The sequence below is a fragment of the Agrilus planipennis genome, unplaced genomic scaffold (genome assembly GCF_000699045.2).
Source record: "Agrilus planipennis isolate EAB-ADULT unplaced genomic scaffold, Apla_2.0 scaffold168, whole genome shotgun sequence".
Lineage (NCBI taxonomy): Eukaryota > Metazoa > Arthropoda > Insecta > Coleoptera > Buprestidae > Agrilus > Agrilus planipennis.
The window spans coordinates 146,765-169,061 of NW_020442443.1; the positions used below are offsets into that span (position 1 = coordinate 146,765).

Sequence of the window (22,297 nt, forward strand, 5' to 3'; positions counted from 1 at the left end):
CAAATCATCTAGAGCTTTTTGAACGTCTTCCGTTCGCGGGCATAAAAGTGACTTCTTTTTATTGAAGGTGACTCGACCCTCCGCTATCCTCTGCTTTATATCCCTACTACTCCTTCCGTCCTGATTTATCTGACTTCCTAGATACCTAAAATCAGCTACATCTTCTAATTTTTCGTCTCCTATCTTTATATTCGCTCTTTCCCTACTTTTTCTTCCCTTGCATACCAGTGTTTTTGTTTTAATTGGTAAATGTTAAATTTCGAACTAAACACTATTATATCACAAACACTGGCCTAAAAGAACCGATCGAGCCGCATGTGGTAACACAACAGTTTCCTTTACAAAACTACAATGTTGCGCCGATAGCCCGTTTATAGTTTCACTTTTAATAGTTTCCAAAACGGACGCTATGTCAATGCGGTTAACACCGCACAGTAATCGAATTTTTAATAGCAGGAAATGCGAATCTACCACATGTAGTTTGTTATTTATGGGCATTTTACGGTAGTGGTACTGTTGATAGGGGTACAGTGAGCACACGAACCAACGACATTTCGCGTATGTGAGGCCGGTAAACCAAAAACTGAAGAGGCACCTCGTAGCTGACGAGCAGTCTCTATGATTGACAAAATACACCGGAATAAGATGAACGATACAATTCATTGCTAATTAATGATAGGATGAGTGTGACTTGTTATTCATTTTTGTAATAGCAAGATAAAACAAAGAAAATAAACAAATGAAATAAAACGCGACTAATCATTTAAAGGTTGTTAAAGATGTATGTTTGGAGCGCGGCGTTGTACGGGTGCGAAATATGCACAACGGGCGCGGCGGAAAAGAAAAGGTTATGAGGATACCGTGGAGAGAGAAGGTTAGAAATGAAGAGATATTAGGAAGAAAAGGAGAACAGAGGACTTTATGGAAGTCAATAAAAAATAGGCGAGACAGGTTGGTAGGACACCTTCTCAGGCATGAAAGTTTAGTCAGAGGCATATTAGAGGCAGAAACGGAAGATTGGAGTGGTAGAAGTGGACCTAGATTAGATTGATAGATGTTCGCAAATAGTTAAAGATGTGGGTGGTTCTAGTTTAAAGGAAATACGAAGTTTAGATCAGGATAGGAATGAGTGGAGGTACGGGTGCAACCAGTCTTAGGACTGGCGACCTTACCTTATAATGATGACTACTGATGTGACGCAAATCCGCATCTCGTGCCTCTTTCGCGATTTCAGCAATGGTTTTCGGAATATATTCATGTTTAGATGTAATTTAAATTGTGCTGCAAACCATCAGTATCATTCACGCAAAATGCATGTTAAATGACATCTGAGAGAATAGTGTAAATAAAGAAAAATAACAACCCTTTCTAATTAGGAAATAAATCTACATTTAACTTTTCTGAAAATGTGTATTTCCGCTAATTATATGTGAGAACTATTAGCTATTTGCTATCTGATTCCGAGAAATTGCGAACAAGCAGTAGAGAAATACGCAAAGAAATAGCTTGGTAGGTATCTCATTACCTCAATGGTTAATAACCATTAGATATTTTAACGATCATACCACACTGAGTATAATTTTAGCTTAGGGGTAAAATATATTGCTTTTGCGGATGGGAAACAGCACAAAATGAGCTTAAAATAGGTAGGTATGTTCCACATTAAATAAATGAGCGTGCAAGTAGTAACACAAACATATTTGATTCTCCTGCATAGGCTGTAAGAAATTACTTGGAAATTTCCGTACAGTAATAAAATGGTCAATTGAAAAGTCCCCGGCCTAAAATAGTAAAACACATTTTTTTTCAAAATTCGTTTTTTTTATTCAACATAATTCCCTTCAAGGCTGATTCACTGATTATAGCGATCCTCCAACTTTTCGATACCATTTTTGTAGTACGATTTGTCCTTTGCTTCAAAATAGGCCTCAGTTTCGGCGATCACCTCTTCATTCGACGAAAATTTTTTCCCAACGAGCATTCTTTTGAGATCTGAGAACAGGAAGTAGTCGCTGGGGGCCAGATCTGGAGAATACGGTGGATGCGGAAGCAATTCGAAGCCCAATTCATGAATTTTTGCCATCGTTTTCACTGACTTGTGAGACGGTGCATTGTCTTGGTGAAGCAGGACTTTCTTTTTCTGCAAATGCGGTCGTTTCTCGGCGATTTCGTCCTTCAAACGGTCCAATAACGCTATGTAATAGTCGCTGTTGATGGTCCTTCCTTTTTCAAGGTAGTCAATGAAAATTATTCCACGCGCATCCCAAAATACAGACGCCATAACCTTGCCAGCCGACTGTTGCGTTTTTGCACGCTTTGGAGCGGGTTCATCGTGTGCAGTCCACTCCGATGACTGTCGATTGGACTTCGGAGTGAAATGATGGAGCCATGTTTCATCCATTGTCACATATCGACGCAAAAACTCGGGTTTATTACGCGTGATCATCTTCAAACACTGCTCTGAATCATCAACTCGTCGTTGTTTTTGGTCAAAAGTGAGCTCGCGCGGCACCCACTTTGCACAGAGCTTTCTCATACCCAAATATTCGTGAATGATGTGATGTATACGTTCCGTTGATATCTGTAGAGTGTCTGCTATTTCATTCAATTTCAATTTACGGTCATTCAAAATCATTTTGTGGATTTTTTTAATGTTTTCGTCCGTAACAGCCTCTTTTGGGCGTCCACTGCGTTCACCGTCTTCGGTGCTCATTTCACCACGTCTAAACTTAGCATACCAATCCTTGATGGTTGATTTTCCTGGGGCAGTGTCCGGAAATTCGTTATCAAGCCAAGTTTTTGCTTCAACTGTATTTTTTCCCTTCAAAAAGCAATATTTTATCAACACGCGAAATTCCTTTTTATCCATTTTTTTCACAATAACAAAAGTTGCTTCACTAAAAATGCTATAATTCACAAACTAATGGTCCGACAGCCGTCAAATTTATAGACGCGTCTTTTGAAGGTTAGGACTAACTGAAAATCATATGTATTTAGTTCTGGTGCCGCCATCTATGTGTCAGGCCGGGGACTTTTCAATTGACCCTTGTACGTACCTACGAATGTGCTGTTTATTAGATACATTTCTTACGATGAAAATTCTGTTCTCAAATAGAGTAAAGCTGGGAGAGATGGACAAATACGAGGAGAGGGTCCATTAAATTAAATAATTTTACTTAAATTTAGAATTGAATGTATGTTCAGGGTGGGCGAATTTCAACGTTTCAATTTTTGCTAAAATATTTTAAAATCTAAGCAATCATGCAACTAGTAGTAATAATTAATATAATGTCAATTGAAGTAAATATTCAAACTGATCAAAGTTATCCTCAATGTATAAATTAGATTTCGTTATGATACTTTGTACAGCCGTATGAAAACGAATTTTTAAAACTGAATTTGTATTTTTGGTTCATTGAAATTGTTATTGTATTTTTTTATATAATTTATTCTTAATGAGCCCCACAAGAAGAAATCCCGTGGAGGTAACATAGAGGATTGCGGACGCCACCTCGCTGGTCCATTACTTCCTATCCAGTTGTTTCTAAAATTCCGAAATGGTAAATTTTTCTTAAACTCTTCAACGATATACTAGTCTAAGATGTTAGTACTGTTGACGACTAAATTGTTCTTAATATAGGTGAAGTTAAACATGATTACCTGCTAAAACACATCCAACGCTGCAACTAAACTGTCCTTGACTTATAACGTTTACAGTAGGATGAGGGTTGCTATCGCGCCAGTAGTGCTCGTAGTGTCTGCTGTAATTACCGGCACTTCTAAAAAGGGCTTCATTTTTCCAAATAATATTACTAGAGAAGAAGGATCTTAAACTTAAACTTTTTAACGATACCACAAGCAAAACTGCAATCGTCGTTGAAGATTGGTTTGTTGCAGAGAATGTTTCCTACTTATTGTATTATCATCATCATCATGGGGTCGTCAGTCCTAAGACTGGTTGAACACGTACCTCCACTCTTTTCTATCCTGAGCTAAAATTCGCATTTTCCTAAAACTAGAACAACCCACATCCTTAACTATTTGTGAACAGTAATCTAACCTAGGCCTACCTCTACCCCTCCTAACTCCTGTTTCTGCCTTCAATATGTTTCTGACTAGACCTTCATGCCTGAGAAGGTGTCCTACCAACCTATCTCGCCTATTTCTTACTGACTTCCATAAAGTCCTCTGTTCTCCTATTTTTTTTTTTAATACCTCTTCATTTTTAACCTTCTCAATCCACGGTATCCTCATCATTCGCCTATAACACCACATTTCGAAGGCTTCTAACTTTTTCTTTACCGCCGCGCCCACTGTCCATGTTTCGCACCCGTACAACGCCATGCTCCAAACATACACCTTTAACAACCTTTTTCGAATTTCTAATTTANCTCTACCCCTCCTAACTCCTGTTTCTGCCTCTAATATGTTTCTGACTAGACCTTCATGCCTGAGAAGGTGTCCTACCAACCTATCTCGCCTATTTCTTACTGACTTCCATAAAGTCCTCTGTTCTCCTATTTTTTTTTTTAATACCTCTTCATTTTTAACCTTCTCAATCCACGGTATCCTCATCATTCGCCTATAACACCACATTTCGAAGGCTTCTAACTTTTTCTTTACCGCCGCGCCCACTGTCCATGTTTCGAACCCGTACAACGCCATGCTCCAAACATACACCTTTAACAACCGTTTTCGAATTTCTGATTTAACCGTTCGCGAGCACAGAAGTGACTTCTTTTTATTAAAGGCGACACGACCCTGTGTTATCCTCTGCTTTATATCCCTACTACTCCTTCCGTTCTGACTTATCTGACTTCCTAGATATCTAAAATCAGCCACTTCTTCTAATTTTTCGTCTCCTATCTTTATATTTGCTCTTTTCCTACTTTTTCTTTCCTTGAATACCAGTATTTTAGTTTTACTTTTATTTATTTCATACAGTACTGACCTGTCAGTACCGCTTCCATTTTATTTAAAGCTATCTCTAGGTCCTCCTTGTTAGATGCTAATACTGCTGTATCATCTGTAAATCTAAGCATACTAATCTTCTGCCCCTGCATATCTATCCCTATAGTTGTACTGTCTTTAATGATGAAAATACCCAAAGCTCGACGTCTTGAAATTCCAGAATTGGCTTCAATCGGACGATAGAAAATTGAAGGATTTACAGTTACTATTCCTATTACATTTACAGTCGTTTCTTCAGCAAAAAAAATTTTATTTCTTATGATACCATGATATTTCATTTCTTTATTTTTGCGATCACTAAGTTTTCAGATAGAATATATATTAGATATACGATTAAATAACAAAACAGCGTTCCATACACACGGTTTCAGTATAATAGTTGTTAGTCAGTATTCTTTGAAACTGTCACATGAAGATTGCGATTTCGGATTTGTACTGGTTAGCACCGAATAACGAGTATTTGACTGTCAAAAAACTGTAATATATCAAAACAAATGAAATTCAAACACCATTATTAGAAGGTATGCAAAGTCAAGTAATATTTGGAGTTTTTTTATTTACCGTGCAATCCACATTATGATCCCGAGTAAAAGGTACAACTACAGAAATTAAATGATGGCGTCCTCTGGGGTAAAGCAGTCCTGACGTAAACTAGTTCCACATTTGGATGTCCGGGTGGAACTACCTCGGGGAATGTCATAAACGGAACGTGGTAGTAACCATACCTTAGTAGAGAGGCGCGAATAACTGCGAGGCATTTAGAACAGTTAGTTTAACTTCCCATATGTAAAAAATCTTAACTAGAATTGTACAGACGAGAATGGAAAAAAGGGCGGAAGAACTATTAGGGGAAGATCAATTTGGGTTTAGAAGAAATAGAGGAACGTGGGGGGCCATTTTAGTCTTACGGGCAACAATAAAGAGAACGATAGATAGGAAAAGGAAAGAGTGGGTACATAGGACTTGTAGATTTAGAAAAGGCCTTTGTAAAATATTAAATGGGACAAGAAGTTGAATATACTTAAAAATGTAGGGATAAGGTACAAAGATAGAAGAGTGCTACTTAGTTTGTATAAAGAGCAACAGGCAGTTATAAAGCTGGGGCTACAACTGTAGGGATAGATAAAGAGGGGTAAAAGATTAGTATGCTTAGATTTGCAGATGTTATAGCAATAATAGCATCTAGCAAGGAGTTAGTTAGATACCTTTAAATAAAATAGAAGCGGTATTGGCAAAACAGTACTGTATGAAAATAAATAAAAGTAAAACTAAAATACTGGTATGCAAGGGAAGAAAAAGTAGGGAAAGAGCGAATATAAAGACAGAAGACGAAAATTAAAAGAAGTGACCGATTATAGGTATCTAGGATGTCAGATAAGTGAGGACGGAAGGAGGAGTAGGGATATAAAACGGACGATACCACAGGGTTGAATCGCCTTCAATAAAAACTTCTATGCTCGCGAACGGTTAACGGCGGAAGAGAAAAGGTTAAAAGTGTTCGAAATGTGATTACAGACGAATGATAAGGATTCCGTGGCCATAGAAGGTTAGAAATGAAGACATATTAGAAAGAATAGGAGAATAGAAGACTCTGTGGCAGTTAATTAGGAATAGGGGAGATAGGTTTGTAGGACACCTTCTCAGGCATGAAGGTCTAGTGAGAGATTAGAGGTAGACCTAGATTAAATTCATCATCTTTATCATAAGGCCGTCAGTCTTAAGATTGGTTGGACACGTACCTCCACTCTTTCCTATCCTGAGCTAAACTTCGCATTTCTCTAAAACTAGAACAACCCACATCCTTAACTATTTGCATCTAGGTCTACCTCTACCCCTTCTAACTCCTGTTTCTGCCTCTAATATGTGTCTGACTAGATCTTCATGTCTGAGAAGGTGTCCTACCAACCTATCTCGTCTATTAGATAAGATTACTGTTCGCAAATAGCTAAGGATGTGGGATGTTCTAGTTTTAAGGAAATGCGAAGATTAGTTTAAAATAAGAAAGAGTGGAGGTCCGTGTTCAACTGAGTTTAGAACTGACGACCTTAAGATGATCATGATGAATCCTTTTTACCAAAAAGGACTAGGTAGTTTGACGATGAATAATTCATTAGTTTTGTCTATTAGAAAGTGGTCAAGTTTATTCAACAGTTCAACGTCTCCATTTTCTTATGTCGTTTGTTAAAAGATATTTGCTGTTATAAACGGTCCTCTGTATACTGTACGTAACGCAAAGGGGAGCCTTTTACGTAAATAATTAAGCGTCCTAAAATGTGAAAATATTAATGATTCCACTAACAAGTAATTCTTATTATTACAGAAATACGTTTTACAAAGGACACGCAAATCAGTCAGTTTCCATATCATGTTGTCCTTCAGTTTAACGACACCACACTCCTGCCAGGAAATGGAAAGAGCGAGGTATGTGAGTAATTATAAGTAACATGCAAAGCTATTTTTTTAAAACGCACATGCTTTTTACGTAATCCTCAATATTCTCCTTAGTTGGCGTAACAATATTCGGAACAGAATGTCCGTCGGAATCGCCTTTGATATGAGGATGTCTAAAGACCCTCCTTTCTATATTTAAACATCAAATGATGCGATCTACCACTCCGTCTGGTACATTAACTTTTTAAGTAATTTAAAGCATATGTTTTGTACGATAATGTATTACAATGGTGAGAGGTTTACTATGAAAGGTTTGCCATTAAAACACCTGTTTCCCCTTTTATATTACATATTCAACACAATCATCGTGAGATCAATTTATGCTGAAAGAACAAAGGCTTTCACGACCGGAATCCATAGTAGAATGAAGATTCGGGCTATAGGGCCGTGGTCTAAGTGAACTATTCTGTCCAGACGTTTCGTCAGCTACTGCGGCTGACATCCTCAGTGGTAGTGCTGCGTTGACAACGTGAATGTAGATTATATCTCGAAGACTCGACAGCGACACTACTACTACTGAGGATGTCAGCCGCAGTAGCTGACGAAACATCTGGACAGAATAGTTCACTTAGACCATAGCCCTATAGCCCGAATCGTCATTCTACTATGCTGAAGGACTTAAACTAACAAACAAATGATTAACAGTAAGTATAAACAAGCAACAAATTATTAGGTAGGAAACACGAGTCATTGAGGGAGATTAAGTTAAACGGTCGTAACTTTTCTCTTCCTAAACCATCGGCTGTATGGGGATCAGGTGGTTCGTTCTCTAAGGGATGACCCAACGCCCGTCCATGGTGTACCCGACGATTTCCGAACTATATGGACCAGTTGAGCACCTCTTCCTTCCCGCTTCACGCCCACTTCGCGGACCTCACTTCATCTCCTCTTTCCTCTTTGTTTTTTGTTTAAATTATTCTCGAGGAGGGCAATTTTCAAAAGATATCTCCAGAAGGGAGGTAGTGTCGGACTTTTACCGACTAAAACCGTTTCTCGAGTGGGGAGATCAACCAGAAGGTTGTACATCCTGAGAAAGAAATGGAAATGTTGGGTGTGGAAGAACTAAGACGGAAGTATTTGTGGTAGAAAACGTCGAAAATAAATGTCTCACCTCTGATGTGATGGGTAGGCACTCGCGCTAAAGAGTGAAGTCCTCTTTCCTCATTTACTTTTGGTCTTTATAGGACCCCATAAAGTGTTTGCCTTCGTGATCGCCATATGGAACTTTTGGAGTTTTGCATCGACCCACATTGACCACACTTCTGTGCAGCGGTTTCGCAAAGTTAATCCAATATGTCACGGAACCATAACAAATGCAGTTGCGTACGATAATTCCACGTTTTGATAGTTACGCACATTTAATTCCGGGAAAGGAAATTATATTTTTGAATTGTAGATTCGCTTGGCACTTGGTGAAACAAATTAAAGTAAAGGAATTAAAACACTTTTCATGTTTCACAATGTTCCATTTATTTCTCTGACGACCGTTTCGGTGTTTAAACCATTTTCAAAGAGTATACAATATTTAAAATTTACTAAATATTATAGTATAAACTTGTTCCTTAAATACTATTGTATCTTATCATTGACTACCTGAATGTTTCCGTTTAATAAGGGTGATATATCGAAATGTAGTTGTTCATTAACAATGGGAAGTCCCAATAACTTTGCTTTGTTTATTTCATAAATTTCCAACATATTCAAACGTTTACCTTTATTACATTGATGTAAAAATTTTCTATATCTAAAGTATGCTTAAAATCTAGGCAGTGTTGGGCTATGCCCGTACATTTATTACCTTTTTCAATTGATTTTTTAGGTTCTTCTAAACGTGTTTTTAAAGATCGTCCAGCTGACCAAAGTAAAACGAATTACAATCTTTACAGCTTAGTTTATAAACTCCTGACTTATTCAACAATTTTCTTTATTGTTTACTAAAAAGGACTTTAAATTATTTTTATTCACACATATTGAATTAAGGTTACATTTTTAAACGATTGCAAACTTTTTTACTTAATTGTGGTATATCTGGAAGTGCAAAGTAAAAATTGTGAAGGGTTAATTGTTTTTGTTTTTTATTTATTAATTTATCAGTCAAAGAAGTTTCATATCCATTGTTCTTTGCTAAAGTTTTAATTAAACGTATCTCTTTTTCAAATTGAGATTTGTTTAAAGGTAAACTAACTAACCTATGTATAAATGAATAGAAGACACTAATTTTAATACTATTATTTTGTCTAGATTTGGCGTGAGGTAATATATCTGTAAAAGTGGGTTTTCTAAATATATCAAAAGTGATTTTTTCTTTTTCGGTAGATAAGGTCAATTCTATAAAGTTGAGAGAAGAGTCGTTTTCTATTTCTAGAGTAAAATCAATACTAGGATAAAATGAATTAAGATAATTTAAAAAAGAATCTGTCTTCTAGTTCCAGTCCAAATAGAGAAAATATCATCGACATATCTCGTCCAATAAAAGACATTTTTTATCAAGGGATTATTAGAGCTAAATAATTTTGATTCGAAATTTTCCATAAATATTTCACTTAGTAAAGGGGACAAAGATGAACCCATAGGTAATCCGTCAAATTGTGAATAAAAACGGCCATTAAATTTGAAGTAACTTTGTTTTATACAGACTTTAAGGAGTTTTAATAGTTCTGCGTTTTGTTTCAAATCTAAGTTACTAGAATTGATTAATTCTTCACATACCTGTAGTAATTCTGAAGTTGGGATAGAGGGAAATAAGTTTTTTACGTCGAAAATTGCTTTCTTGGTAGATTCAACTGTTTAAGTTGTTTAACAATTCGTAAGGAGTTTTTGATTGAATATTTAGATTCAAAGTTAACTAAATTTGGAAAAATTTCGTTCATTTTCTTACATAATTTATAGGCTGGTGCATTTGTGTAAGATACAACCGGCCACATTGGACAATTTAATTTATGACTTTTTGGTAAACTGTACAAGAAAGGGACGTTCGGATTCATAACGACTAGAGAGTATAACTCTTATTCAACCAAGATACTGTTTGAATCTTTATTTAGCGATTTTATTTCAGACTGAAATTTATTTGTAAGGTCATTTTTAATTTCCTTAAATTTACTGCTATTTATAAGTTCAATGTAAATCTGTCTATCTAAAATAGTTATTGTATTCCCCTTATCTGCCTTGCTAAGGATTAGGTCGTGCTTACTTAATTTTTGTTTTATTGATTTGATGGTTTTTAAATCATGAACATTTGACTTAAAATATGTTTTTCTCTAAGTCTATCAACAGGGTTTTCAATTTGATTTAGCGCTATTTACTGTTAATATATTTGCATCTTTTTTGTTCGAAATATCTGGACAATATTTTAAACCTTTTTGTAATAGGTTAAGTTCATCTTTGTTAAAGTTTATGTTGCTTAAATTTTCTACACGTTTATAAAATTTGAACTCACGTTGATCAATTACTCCGTTGGGACAAAATTTCTGCTCCTCTTGAAGTTTTTTTGAAATAAGTTTCTCCAATTTCTGGGTTGGTTAAAGGAAATTTCTTCTCTAGTCATAATCAATGATATCAAACTCCCAGTTTGAATAATGACGGAATAATTCTGTGTGGATTAACTTCAGATGGAGTGAAAGATTATTCCTAATTGAAAACCATTTGTTTTTTTCTATATCCAACCAATAAACGTACGCCTGCTAGACTGCTTGTTTAGCTTCTTTAGATTGGTGATTACATTTTATCTTCATGAAGATGGGAAGTACTTTTTGTTTTTTGCACTGTGTTGTAAACCAAATATAGTTATTGCATTATTATATTTTTGGAAATTATGAACACTATGTGACAGTAATATAGGCGGAATCTGGGCCCATTTCCTTGATATAGGAGGCGAAAAGAATGCCACCCTAACCGCTTCATCTTAACGGTATAATTCACTTAAAATAGGAAAAATAGTGGCAAAAAGAAATTCATGGCACATTTTCCTGTGCGTCAAAAATAAGTGAACATTAATCGAATATAACAAAATACAATATGACCCGACCAAAATTTATGCTACTATTTCTCCAAAACGAAGCGGTTTGAACCAACAGTTTTTCGATTTCTCAAAATGGGCTCACATTCTTTCTATCATCATCATCATAGGGTCGTCAGTCCTGAGACTGGTTGGACACGTACCTCCACTCTTTCCTATCCTGAGCTAAACTTCGCATTTCCCTAAAACTAGAACAGCCCACATCCTTAACTATTTGCGAACAGTAATCTAATCTAGGTCTACCTCTACCCCTCCTAACTCCTGTTTCTGCCTCTAATATGTCTCTGACTAGACCTTCATGCCTGAGAAGGTGTCCTACCAACCTATCTCGCCTATTTTTTATTGACTTCCATAGAGTCCTCTGTTCTCCTATTCTTTCTAATACGTCTTCATTTCTAACCTTTTCTTTTCCACCGCGCCCACTGTCCATGTTTCGTACCCGTACAACGCCGCGCTCCAAAAATACACCTTTAACAAGCTTTTTCTATATATCGTATGAAAAAAATGCTCTAAATTCTTTTAAAAGCTGATATACCATGCGACAGAAGGTTGTTATGATGTTTCTTTTGCGTGTCAGCCCCCTGACCATTTAGTACGTATATATATACCTACATAGTTACTAGTAAAATCTGCTTGAGGATGTCATTGTATGGAGAGGCAATTGTAGACTATATAAATACTTTTTGGGAACTCTAATTAATTTAAATATTTTTCTTGACAGCTAACTTGTTTTACTACTTTATTTTATTTAAACAGCTATATTAAATCTCAATTTAACTATTCGCTGTTAGTAGCATTTCTTTTTCCAATTGCATATTTATTTTAATTGTTATTTTACAATTACACTGACAGTACAAGAGTTTGTATCGGAATTCAACGTCGCGTCGTCTGGAATTTGAATAGAAGGGGTTGGTTTTAAGCAAATCGACAACTTACTGAGAACAGGGGTAGATGTGGGTGACAGATCTCTATTTTTATTTTGAAATGTACATCTTGATACTTGATACGAAATCGACATGAGGTGAAACAAAAACACCACGGAAAAGAGAGAATGAGACAAAAGTTGTTGTAAAAGTACATGAAACATTTTGATTGTTTTTATGATTTTCTGAAAAAAAAAGAACAAACATTATGTATTTTCAAAAGAGAAATCACTTGGTGATCCTGAATGCGATCTTGGCCTTTGCCTTCGAGGTTATTTAAAGCTGAAGTCATTTTTTAATAATGTTTTCTCTGCAATAATTTTTGTCTACTTCGCTGTTGTCTGTCATCCCCTTTTGTTCCATATTATACGATACATCAATCCTTCATAAATTCGATTAAATATTCTGAGGTGTAGGTACATTTCCGTAAGTTTTCAAATACTATCTGGATGATGTAATTACAAAAACAATAGGGAGTCTAACTTTCTGTATCTACCCTTTATCTTCAGTGGCCTGTCCGCCTGGTAAGTAACGTACTTGCCTACTCTCCACTACCAGATGACGTTAAAGTCTTGTACCGAGCTTCCGATCATAAGGTTTCGTGGGCAATCCAGTTTTAATGATGCACTTTGCCTTCTCTAAATATTTCATATTACGTATCTAAGTAACAAATTTCCCGCTTTCGTGATCAGATTACCTCCCACCCTCTATTACCGTTTTCATTCGGAACTAAGCTGGCACGTAATTGAGCGCTTTAAACTGCAAACTACAATATAATCGCTTATGTGGAATATATGAAACCTGCGTGAGTTGTGTACTAACCATATCGTACTTTATATGTATATAGGCTAGGTATTTGCTATGTATCTACACATGTACAAATAACGCTAACTGCGGGTCATAACAAAAACATTTCGATGCGTGAATCTGCCATTTACTATGCAGTCGAACATAAAATACGGAAAATGTGAAGCGTTTTTACTGTTATATACCAGCATGCTTTTTTACAATCCTTTCCTGGATTGCAAATTGTCCAGTCATTTGTACGAGGCATGTTTCCAACGTTCTGGGAATTGTGCTATAATTAAATTACGCAGAACTTATAGGCTATGTTACTGGTGCAATATTGTTCAGTCTGATTTAGGTGTTTGACTGGTATGAATGCGTTTCCATATTACTGTTTTTCTAAACGTGGAAAACGCAGCAAAAGAGGTGCCAAAATATCAAAAATTATTCAGCGTCTGCAAGGAGTAATTGGTAAGTCTGCAGAATCCAATCACTAGAAGACGATCCATGCAGTGGGCGCCCACACACGTCGGTAAATGAAAGAAACTTTACTGCCGTCGAAGACCTACTGAAAAAGAACAGGCGAATGACAATTCGTCAAATTAGTGTGTGCCTAGGAATAGGTACACGACAAGTTCATTACATCTTCCATGATTGTTTGGGTATTAGTAAGGTTTCGGCACGCTGGGTGTCAAGGCTGTTGAGACCAGAACAGAAACTCAGTTGTCAACTTCAACAGCTCTTAGCCCTTTACGGTGATGAATTTTGGCAACAAATAATAACCACTGACAAAACGTGAAGGGACTCCACTGAAAGAAAAACGAAGAACGGTTTGAACGATTTACGATGGGAATTGCTTGCGCACCTACCTTATTCCCTGATATTGCACCCAATGATTATCATCTGTTCCCAGATTTAAAAAAACCTTTACGGGGTGTTCGATTTGATAGTTTAACTGACGTAAAACGTAACATAAATAGGTGGATTGAGGAGACACCGAAAAAGTTATTTGAGGCTTAATAAAATTAGTTTATCGTTGAGATAAATGTATTCAGTTTTTAGGGATTGCAAGGTGAAACGACAAAATAAAACAAATGAAATCAAACGGGACTAACAACTTAACAATATATTTACAAAACTGGAACAATAAAATTAGAAGTGAAAAAACTGAGAGTAAAACTAGTTGAAGACTTAGCAGATTAATTGAATTGAACTGTAGAAAACCGAATTAGGAAGTGTTAATGTTTTGGAAATGAAAATGTTAGAAAAACTATTAGGGCGGAGCTAGAAGCATTTAGATGAAAGTAGGGAACCAATTAGAAGAGAATAAAATCTGGAAATGTGAATATACAAAATACTAAGAAATAGACAGATAGAATGTTAACCCTAAACCGCTGAAGAAACCTATCATTAAAAAGCAATTAAGAAGGGACAATAGTTATTGACATCATGCAGTTAGTACGTGAAGTTGAAATGTTAAAAGGGATTATAGAAAAGTCCAAGTAATAAAGTTATTTGCAGAGAACACAATAGATAGGTACATACACAAAAGATTTGAAATAGAAATATTAAGACAGATATTTACATAATGAGAATAACAGAACAATACAACACAATTTGAATAGAAAATTTGAAAAGATATTTACAAGCAAGAATAATAAAAATAGCAATATGTACAGAAATATTTAAACATGATATGGCGGCCAGGTATGCGCGGCCACAAGTTAAATGGATATTGTATTGAAAAACTACTTTGTAATAGAAAATACTACAAATGACGCAGTAAACGCCACCTGTAGTACGATGCTACATTTTAGGATTATGTATGCTCCAACAAGGTCCATTTATATGTATGGATATCTACTTGCTGAAACGAATCCCGGCGTAGCTCACCTCAACGTGGTAGGCACGTTACCATAATCAAATAAAATAATTCGAAGTGGTCTGTATTCTGTCGAAACTGGCAGACGCGGATCGCGATTTCGACCTTTTTGGGTATCATCAGCGCGTTGCAGGCAGCTCCGACAGAACACAGACCAACTTTTACCTTCTGCCTTAACAGCGCGTTTTAGAAAATGCTACAAATGACGCAGTACACGCCATCTGTAGTACGATGCTACATTTTAGGATTACGTATGCTCCAACATAATCGAATAAATGTAATAGTGACGAAAATTAACAAAATAATAAAAATTATAGCTAAATTTCCAGAACTTCCCTGGTATAATTCAATGTAGCTTATTCCTGGCCGACAATCGTTTAGTACCGTAATAAGTTGAGAGCAAAAGATCCGGGACCGCTTGTTTATTTATATTTGCTGATTTTTGTTATACATTGTCAGGCAATCACCCTCGTTTCCCCAATTGTATAGCAGAGACTTAAGAATAACTTTAAACTTGTGGGAGTTTCATTTGTCATCAGTTACTGATGCTGATAAGCGGGCAGTCCCTCCACTACGCTTTCTGCAGCTTCCCTTAAGGAATCGCAAGAATGGGTGGATGATGGTTGGGATGAGAAAGATGAAGACAAATTATTATCTGAGGAATATTACAGCCCCAGCATTTACTTAAGTGATTGAAGGAAACCACAAAAAGCTTGGACTAGCGCAGATAGACTCCGAATCGAACTCGGCGACAACGTAAAAGTTGACGAGTATTGGGGTGGGGATAGAGTTTTATAAATAAAGTTCGGGGCTCGGGAAAAATTAAAAAACAAAAATTTATTAATTTAACCACTTTAAACAAGGACATTAATCAACTGAACTATTGTCTTCATAAAAACTAGATACTAGTGAACCTAAAACAAAAACAGTCCGATACAATGAGTAACAAAAAACAACAATATTTCTAACTTATCTGACAAAGATGATAATTTCTGCGACGCCCTTTAAATTAGAGACACCTCTTCCCGCTCTAGATCTGATAACCAAAGAATTAGCCGTTCTTCGCTATTCACACCAGTCAATAGTCTTTGAAATCGCCGGTGTTCACTACCGCATCTCCCCAACTTCTGTCTCTTCTATTCTCCACCGCACGTACTTGTCCTTCTTCACTGTTTCACACCCAATCATATCTTACCACCTCATAACTACATCACGTTAAAATAACCATATAAGATAACACATAAAACATACAGTCGTGGTCAAAGCGGTTGAAATTTTCAGTTTTCAGTTAAAGATAGTAGGCAAAAAAGGATGAGTAAAATGCCATAAAGGCGATCGATTGGAATATTTAAGAAGCAGGATGTTGTAAAATTCCTTAGTTTCTTTATTAACTCTACAAGAATGACTTGATGATGATTTTTCAACATCTTTGAATAAATTGAGCTACATGACTGTTGAAAGGATTCTAAAGGACGTCGATATCAAATAAAAGCGATCATAAAACCTTTTCATGAATCAAAAATCTACAAAGCAGCCATGAGAAAAGCTGATGCTGCGGAACATCAAGGCTAGAAAAAGTTACGAATGATGAAATTCAGAATAGGTAAATAAAAGAAAAAATTGCAGTATAAACAGAATCTACATGATTAAAAAGGTACGGATAAGTATATGCTTATCTCTTCTATCGATCAGGCAGTTGTCATTTTTCTACCTAAAGAAGCCGCACATCACACTGTGGTGAAATAATGATTGTAGATTTTTCTATCAATAAAAGAATTTTTGTAACTTGGTGTTTTGACTGTGCGTTCTGGAAGTAACTATCGAAGAAATTGTTAGAATATGCACAATAGTTTTAATTGAATTGAAATTTTGTTTGGAACGAACACAGATTATCTAAACCTGGTATAACCTCGATTACGATTTCTATTCAAATAACGTTACAAAACTTTGTCGGGGTTGGTGGTGAAGGTAATCCTTGGAGTCGTTAAGGATCAAGAAGTTCGTTAAAGTGAAAACTCTTTACATTGTCGTCAAAGTAACATTTTGCCAAGTGTAACAAGAAACTTGTCTGTTCTACAACGAATTATGTAACAACTACTGCAATTCGCAGAACACTTACCGTTTGCAACAATTTTTAATTAAAGAATTGTAATGTTCATGTGATCGAAAGCTTTTCAGTATCCACTAAACTGAAGAACTAATTAAGATTTTTGTTGAAATTTTTTCTTCTACCTTGTATTTTTGTTCATTAAAAAATCAATTTATGCATTGGAGAAAGAACCAATTTATGCATTGAAGGAAGGGTAAGTTCTCGAGTTTTCATAACTCTTACAACTATCGACACTATTTTCTTCAAAAGATCGTATGTATGACAGAAAATTTTAGCATTTAAGACAATTATCATGCCGAAAAATTGAAAAATTTGTACTTAGAAGAATTATTTAAAAAAAGTGTGAGCAACACCAATACGTAACACGCCAGATATAGACCAAGACCGAGACTCTATCAGCAAGACTGAGAGTAAGACCGAGACTATATCAGCAATACCGAGACAAAGAGTGAGACTAGAAGATTAAGACCAAAATCAAGACTAAAAGTATTTGAGCAAGACTAAGACCAACACCAAGACCAAGACTGAATAAACACGACCAAAATGAATACCAAGACTGGGACTCTTGCTCTGCTAATCACTAAATGCGATTGTCATTTTCGGAATCTTCACAATACCAACCTGAGATAAAAATGTTCAGTCTCTCAGAGTCTCTGAAAGCGAGACTCGAGTCTCTGTTTCTCATCGAGTCTCTCTGGTGTCGCTGAGAGAGACTGTCGACAGACTGTCAAAAAAAATGTTTAACGTCTCTGAACGAGAGACTCGAGTCGCTCATGGAGAGATTAGTGATGTCCTAATAGACATGGTTAAAGTTCAACATATTTCAGAGATCCCAGTCTTTCTACAAGACACTCGAGTCTCTCAATTTTTTAGTTTTTCTCTGTGAGAGACTCGAATCTCTGAATTAACAATTTTATCGTTCCGAGTCTCTCATACAGAGACTGTGAGAGATCCATAAAAACACCTAGGCAATAACTGAGAGACTGAGAAAGACTGTGAGAGACGCTCTCAATGACGCTGAAAGACTCTGAGAGACTAAAAATTTTTGTCAAGGAGAGTAGCTTAATCTTTAAACCAAGTGAGTCTGATTCATCCGTTAGATTCATTATCTTCATTATCATTATCATGTCGCCTGTCCTAATACTGGTTGAACATGTACCTCCACTCTTTCCTGTCTTGCAAATCGCATTTCCCTAAAACTACTATAGAACAACCCATATCCTTAACTATTTGCGAACACTAATCTTATCTAGGTCTACATCTACCCCTCCGTTTCCGTTTCTGCCTCTAATATATCTCTGACCAGACCTTCATGCCTGAAAAGCTGTCCTATCAACCTAACTAGTTTGTTTCTTATTGACTTCCGTAGAGTCCTATGTTCTCTTAATCTTTCTAATACCTCTTCAATTCTAACTTTCTCTATCCACGGTATCCTCCACTCCTGTAACACTACATGTCGACCTCTTCTTTTCCGCTGCGCCCACTGTCCATGTTTCGCACCTGTACACCACCGTGCTCCAAACATCTCTACTTTTAAAAAATTTAATTTCCCTACTTGCCTCATTGTCTTAATATTCGACGCTCCGACTCGTGAAATGTTGCACCTACCCCTATTGCACTTATTGATGACATCCTCCGAGGTAGGACATCCGAATGGGCGACTTTTTTACGTCCGGAGTGCTTTACCCCAGAGGACACCATCATTTCAGTTCGGTTTGTTTTTCTTGGGATATCGTATTGTGGTGGTTTCCCGTTGCCTTATACATCGCAGTATTATGCATCACAGTGCCATACCGATCCTCGTGATCTCTACCACCCTGAGTACTGAAAGAGCTGCTGCTCTCTTTCAGGGACTTGTCTTAGGCTAGTTTCTCTTTAAGAACCTTTCTCCCCCATCCGGCTCCCTAAATCATCTTTAGATTATGCGCTAGAAAAAAATGACTAGCAATACTATTTCTGGAAACTGCGAATGCAGTTCTCTCATAGTTCTAGAATTCAAATCATTCCAATATCTGTATGTGTTATATTCGCCGATGTAGCCGAAGTTGTAAGTCGAATATAAAAAATTGGGTTTGTCCACGATGATCTGGCATTGTGATTAAGGTTTTGCACGAGAAGAATGAATGAATGAATGAAGGATGAAATCGATGTTTTTTCAGATCATGCGACGACTTTTATGTGTAGCTTCAGAAATTGATTCCAATTTTTTGGGACTTGATGTGGAATCCAAATCAACATGTCCCACAATTACAACCTCCAATACGTCTTCTTCAGTAAAAATGTGTCCTTTTTCATGTTTTTCGTAAGCGATAGATCCAAGCCTTGAATTTAGATAACAAATTTCTTACGTAGACGTAGTTGGGTTCTTATTAGGATACGTATGATTAAAAATCCTTGCAGTTTCTCGAGGCATACGAGGGTGGATTGATAAGTTTCCGGCCTGACCAAGAAAAACAAGGTTTTTAAAAATTTTTTTTTTTTATTTCTCAACATAATCTCCTCCAAGGCTGATACATTTCTCATAGCGGTGTTCCAGTCTATTAATGCCATCTCTATAGACTGATTCGTCAAGCTCCTCAAAATAACCATTTACAGCTTCGATTACTTCTTCATTGTCCGCAAATCTCTTACCGCCAAGCCATTTTTTGAGATTAGGGAACAGAAAATAGTCACTCGGGGCTAGGTCTGGAGAGTAAGGAGGGTGCGGCATCAATTCAAACTTTAGATCGTTGATTTTAGCCGTCGCAACGATTGACGTGTGCGCTGGTGCGTTATCGTGATGAAACAAGATTTTTTTCTTCGCCAGATGAGGTCGTTTAATTTTCACCTCGTGGCTCAAACGTTGCAATAAGTCTGCGTAGTATTGACCAGTGATAGTATTACCCTTTGCAAGGTAATCAATGTATATAATACCTCTTGCATCCCAAAAAACAGTAGCCATAACCTTGTTCGCCGAAAAAATTGTTTTTGCCTTCTTTGGAGTTGGTTCCCCTGGTCCAATCCACTGTTTAGACTGTTCTTTGGTTTCAGGAGTGTAGTGGTGGACCCACGTTTCGTCAACGGTTACGAATCGACGCAAAAATTCGCTTGGATTACGCTTATACAATGACAAATTTGCGGTAGAAATGTTTTTTCGAATCAATTTTTGGTCGACTGTTAGCAAACGCGGCACCCATCTTGCACAGAGCTTTTCCATATGCAAATGTTGGTGCAAAATATGTTGCACACGTTCATATGACATCTTACAGGTCTCAGCTATCTCACGCACTTTCAATCTGCGGTCTCCCAGCACTATTTGATGAATTTTTTCGATCATATCTGGAGTTGTGACCTCAACGGGGCGTCCTGAGCGAGGCCCATCAGAGGTGCTCACACGACCCTTTTTAAACTCGGAAACCCACTGCTTAACGGTTGAATATGACGGGGAGGATGTCCCCAGTGTTGAGTCCATCTCTTTTTTAATTTCCTTCGGCGTTAACCCCTTCAAATAAAAGTATTTGATGACAGCACGATTTTCCTGCTTTTCCATTTTTACGAAAACCACAGAGGCGTCTTGTTCAGCGTGCTGTCAAACCTACACTAGCAAGGAGATCGGGCTGAAACTATAGCTACAAGCTATCCAAGGATGGTACTATAGAATGTCACCTCAAGGTAGGCCTAGTGGCGTCATCTCTTGGTTAGGCCGGAAACTTATCAATCCACCCTCGTATTTCATTGTTCATAAAATACGGAGGCAATTTCTGTACTCTCTGCAATACAGGAGGCTATGACGATTAGGATAATTTACTTCAAAATTACCTAACAGTAAAAAATTAACAACCAACACCTTCTAAGTTAACTCGAACAATAAAAGAGAATAATGCCCGACAACACTAACATTAAAAGGTTATAACGGCTGATAATGGTAACAGTAAAAATAGCTAACAACGCTAGCGATGCGTTAGCAGTTAAAAATCATATTAATGATCGACAATGACAGTTAGCAGTTAAAAATCATATTAATGATCGATAACGACAGCAATTAAGAATGTGATGGTCAACAACAATGTACAATTGCAATAAACATCCCTTTTCTCGATTTATTCCACCTGAGTTTCTAACTGGGTCTTCGCAATAATTACAGCACAGTACAATATGAATGTGTCAACATGTCTATAAAGAGAATTAAAATACTGCTAAACCTATATGTCACTTGAACCACTCGTGTAATTTAAAATTCTTGAAAAGGTTGTTACCCTGTTTAGAAGGACGACTTTACATTCCAGAACTTGCAAGCAAAAGGTCTCCCCCTTGAAGGCAAAATCGGCTTGTTTCAGGGACTTCCGAAAAAAGAATGTCGTGGAAAATTTTAAGTACACAATCCTGTATATTTTAATGACACCATTCTTTTTTTTAAGCTCAATCATCTAATCATGCTTTTTTTAGTCATTTAAGTTGGTTATCCCCAATTAATCTTTCATTATAACGGTTGAGGCTTTCACGATCGATGCCCGTAATCGTTGTTGATTTCCGCCAGGTCGCCTACACACCAAGACTATCTAATTTATTTCTAGTTTTATTCCACAATTGAATTTTAAACATTAACTAGGTAACAAATACGAAATGAGATTAAATTAATACAATTTCTCATTTTCAACTACCTCAGGTTGATTTGTTGCTGTTGTCACACCCTTGCCGCGAATCAATCTCGGGACCTTTGACTTTACGCAGCAATGCTCTGACTATTAAGCTACGAGAGATGACAACATGTTGTCATGAAACGCTTTGACATTTAGTAGTGGACAACATGTTGTCATCTCTCATAGCTTAATAGTCAGAGCATTGTTGCGTAAAGTCAAAAGTCCCGAATTCGATTCCTGGCAATTTTCTCTCATGAATCTGAGGTAGATTATAGTGATTAAACAATAGAAAATTAATTTTCACATTTATATTTCATACTAGCTTCGCTCGCAAAACTTAATATTGTTTCTTCATAAAACCTTTTAACTCCCAATTCATCCTTACAACGTTTTAATTTTATGTAATGTCGCCATCTTAGATTTCAAATACAAACGTAGCAACAACATTTCATCCTTAAGGGTTGATTTTTAAAAACTGCCAAAACACGTATTTGCTAAATTTCAACAATGAGCAACCTTCGAGTAAATCCGAGTACAAAT

General features: G+C 36.6%; 1 protein-coding gene across 1 annotated transcript in view; it reads left to right on the plus strand.

Annotated features, from left to right (window-relative positions):
• Positions 1-22,297, plus strand: part of LOC108741709 (proto-oncogene tyrosine-protein kinase receptor Ret) — a 148,601-nt gene that overhangs the window by 92,532 nt on the left and 33,772 nt on the right. Inside the window, exon 6 of the mRNA XM_025980372.1 lies at positions 7,292-7,392. Within this exon, the coding sequence (XP_025836157.1) occupies positions 7,292-7,392 (101 nt within the window). The remainder of the gene's footprint in view (positions 1-7,291; positions 7,393-22,297) is intronic.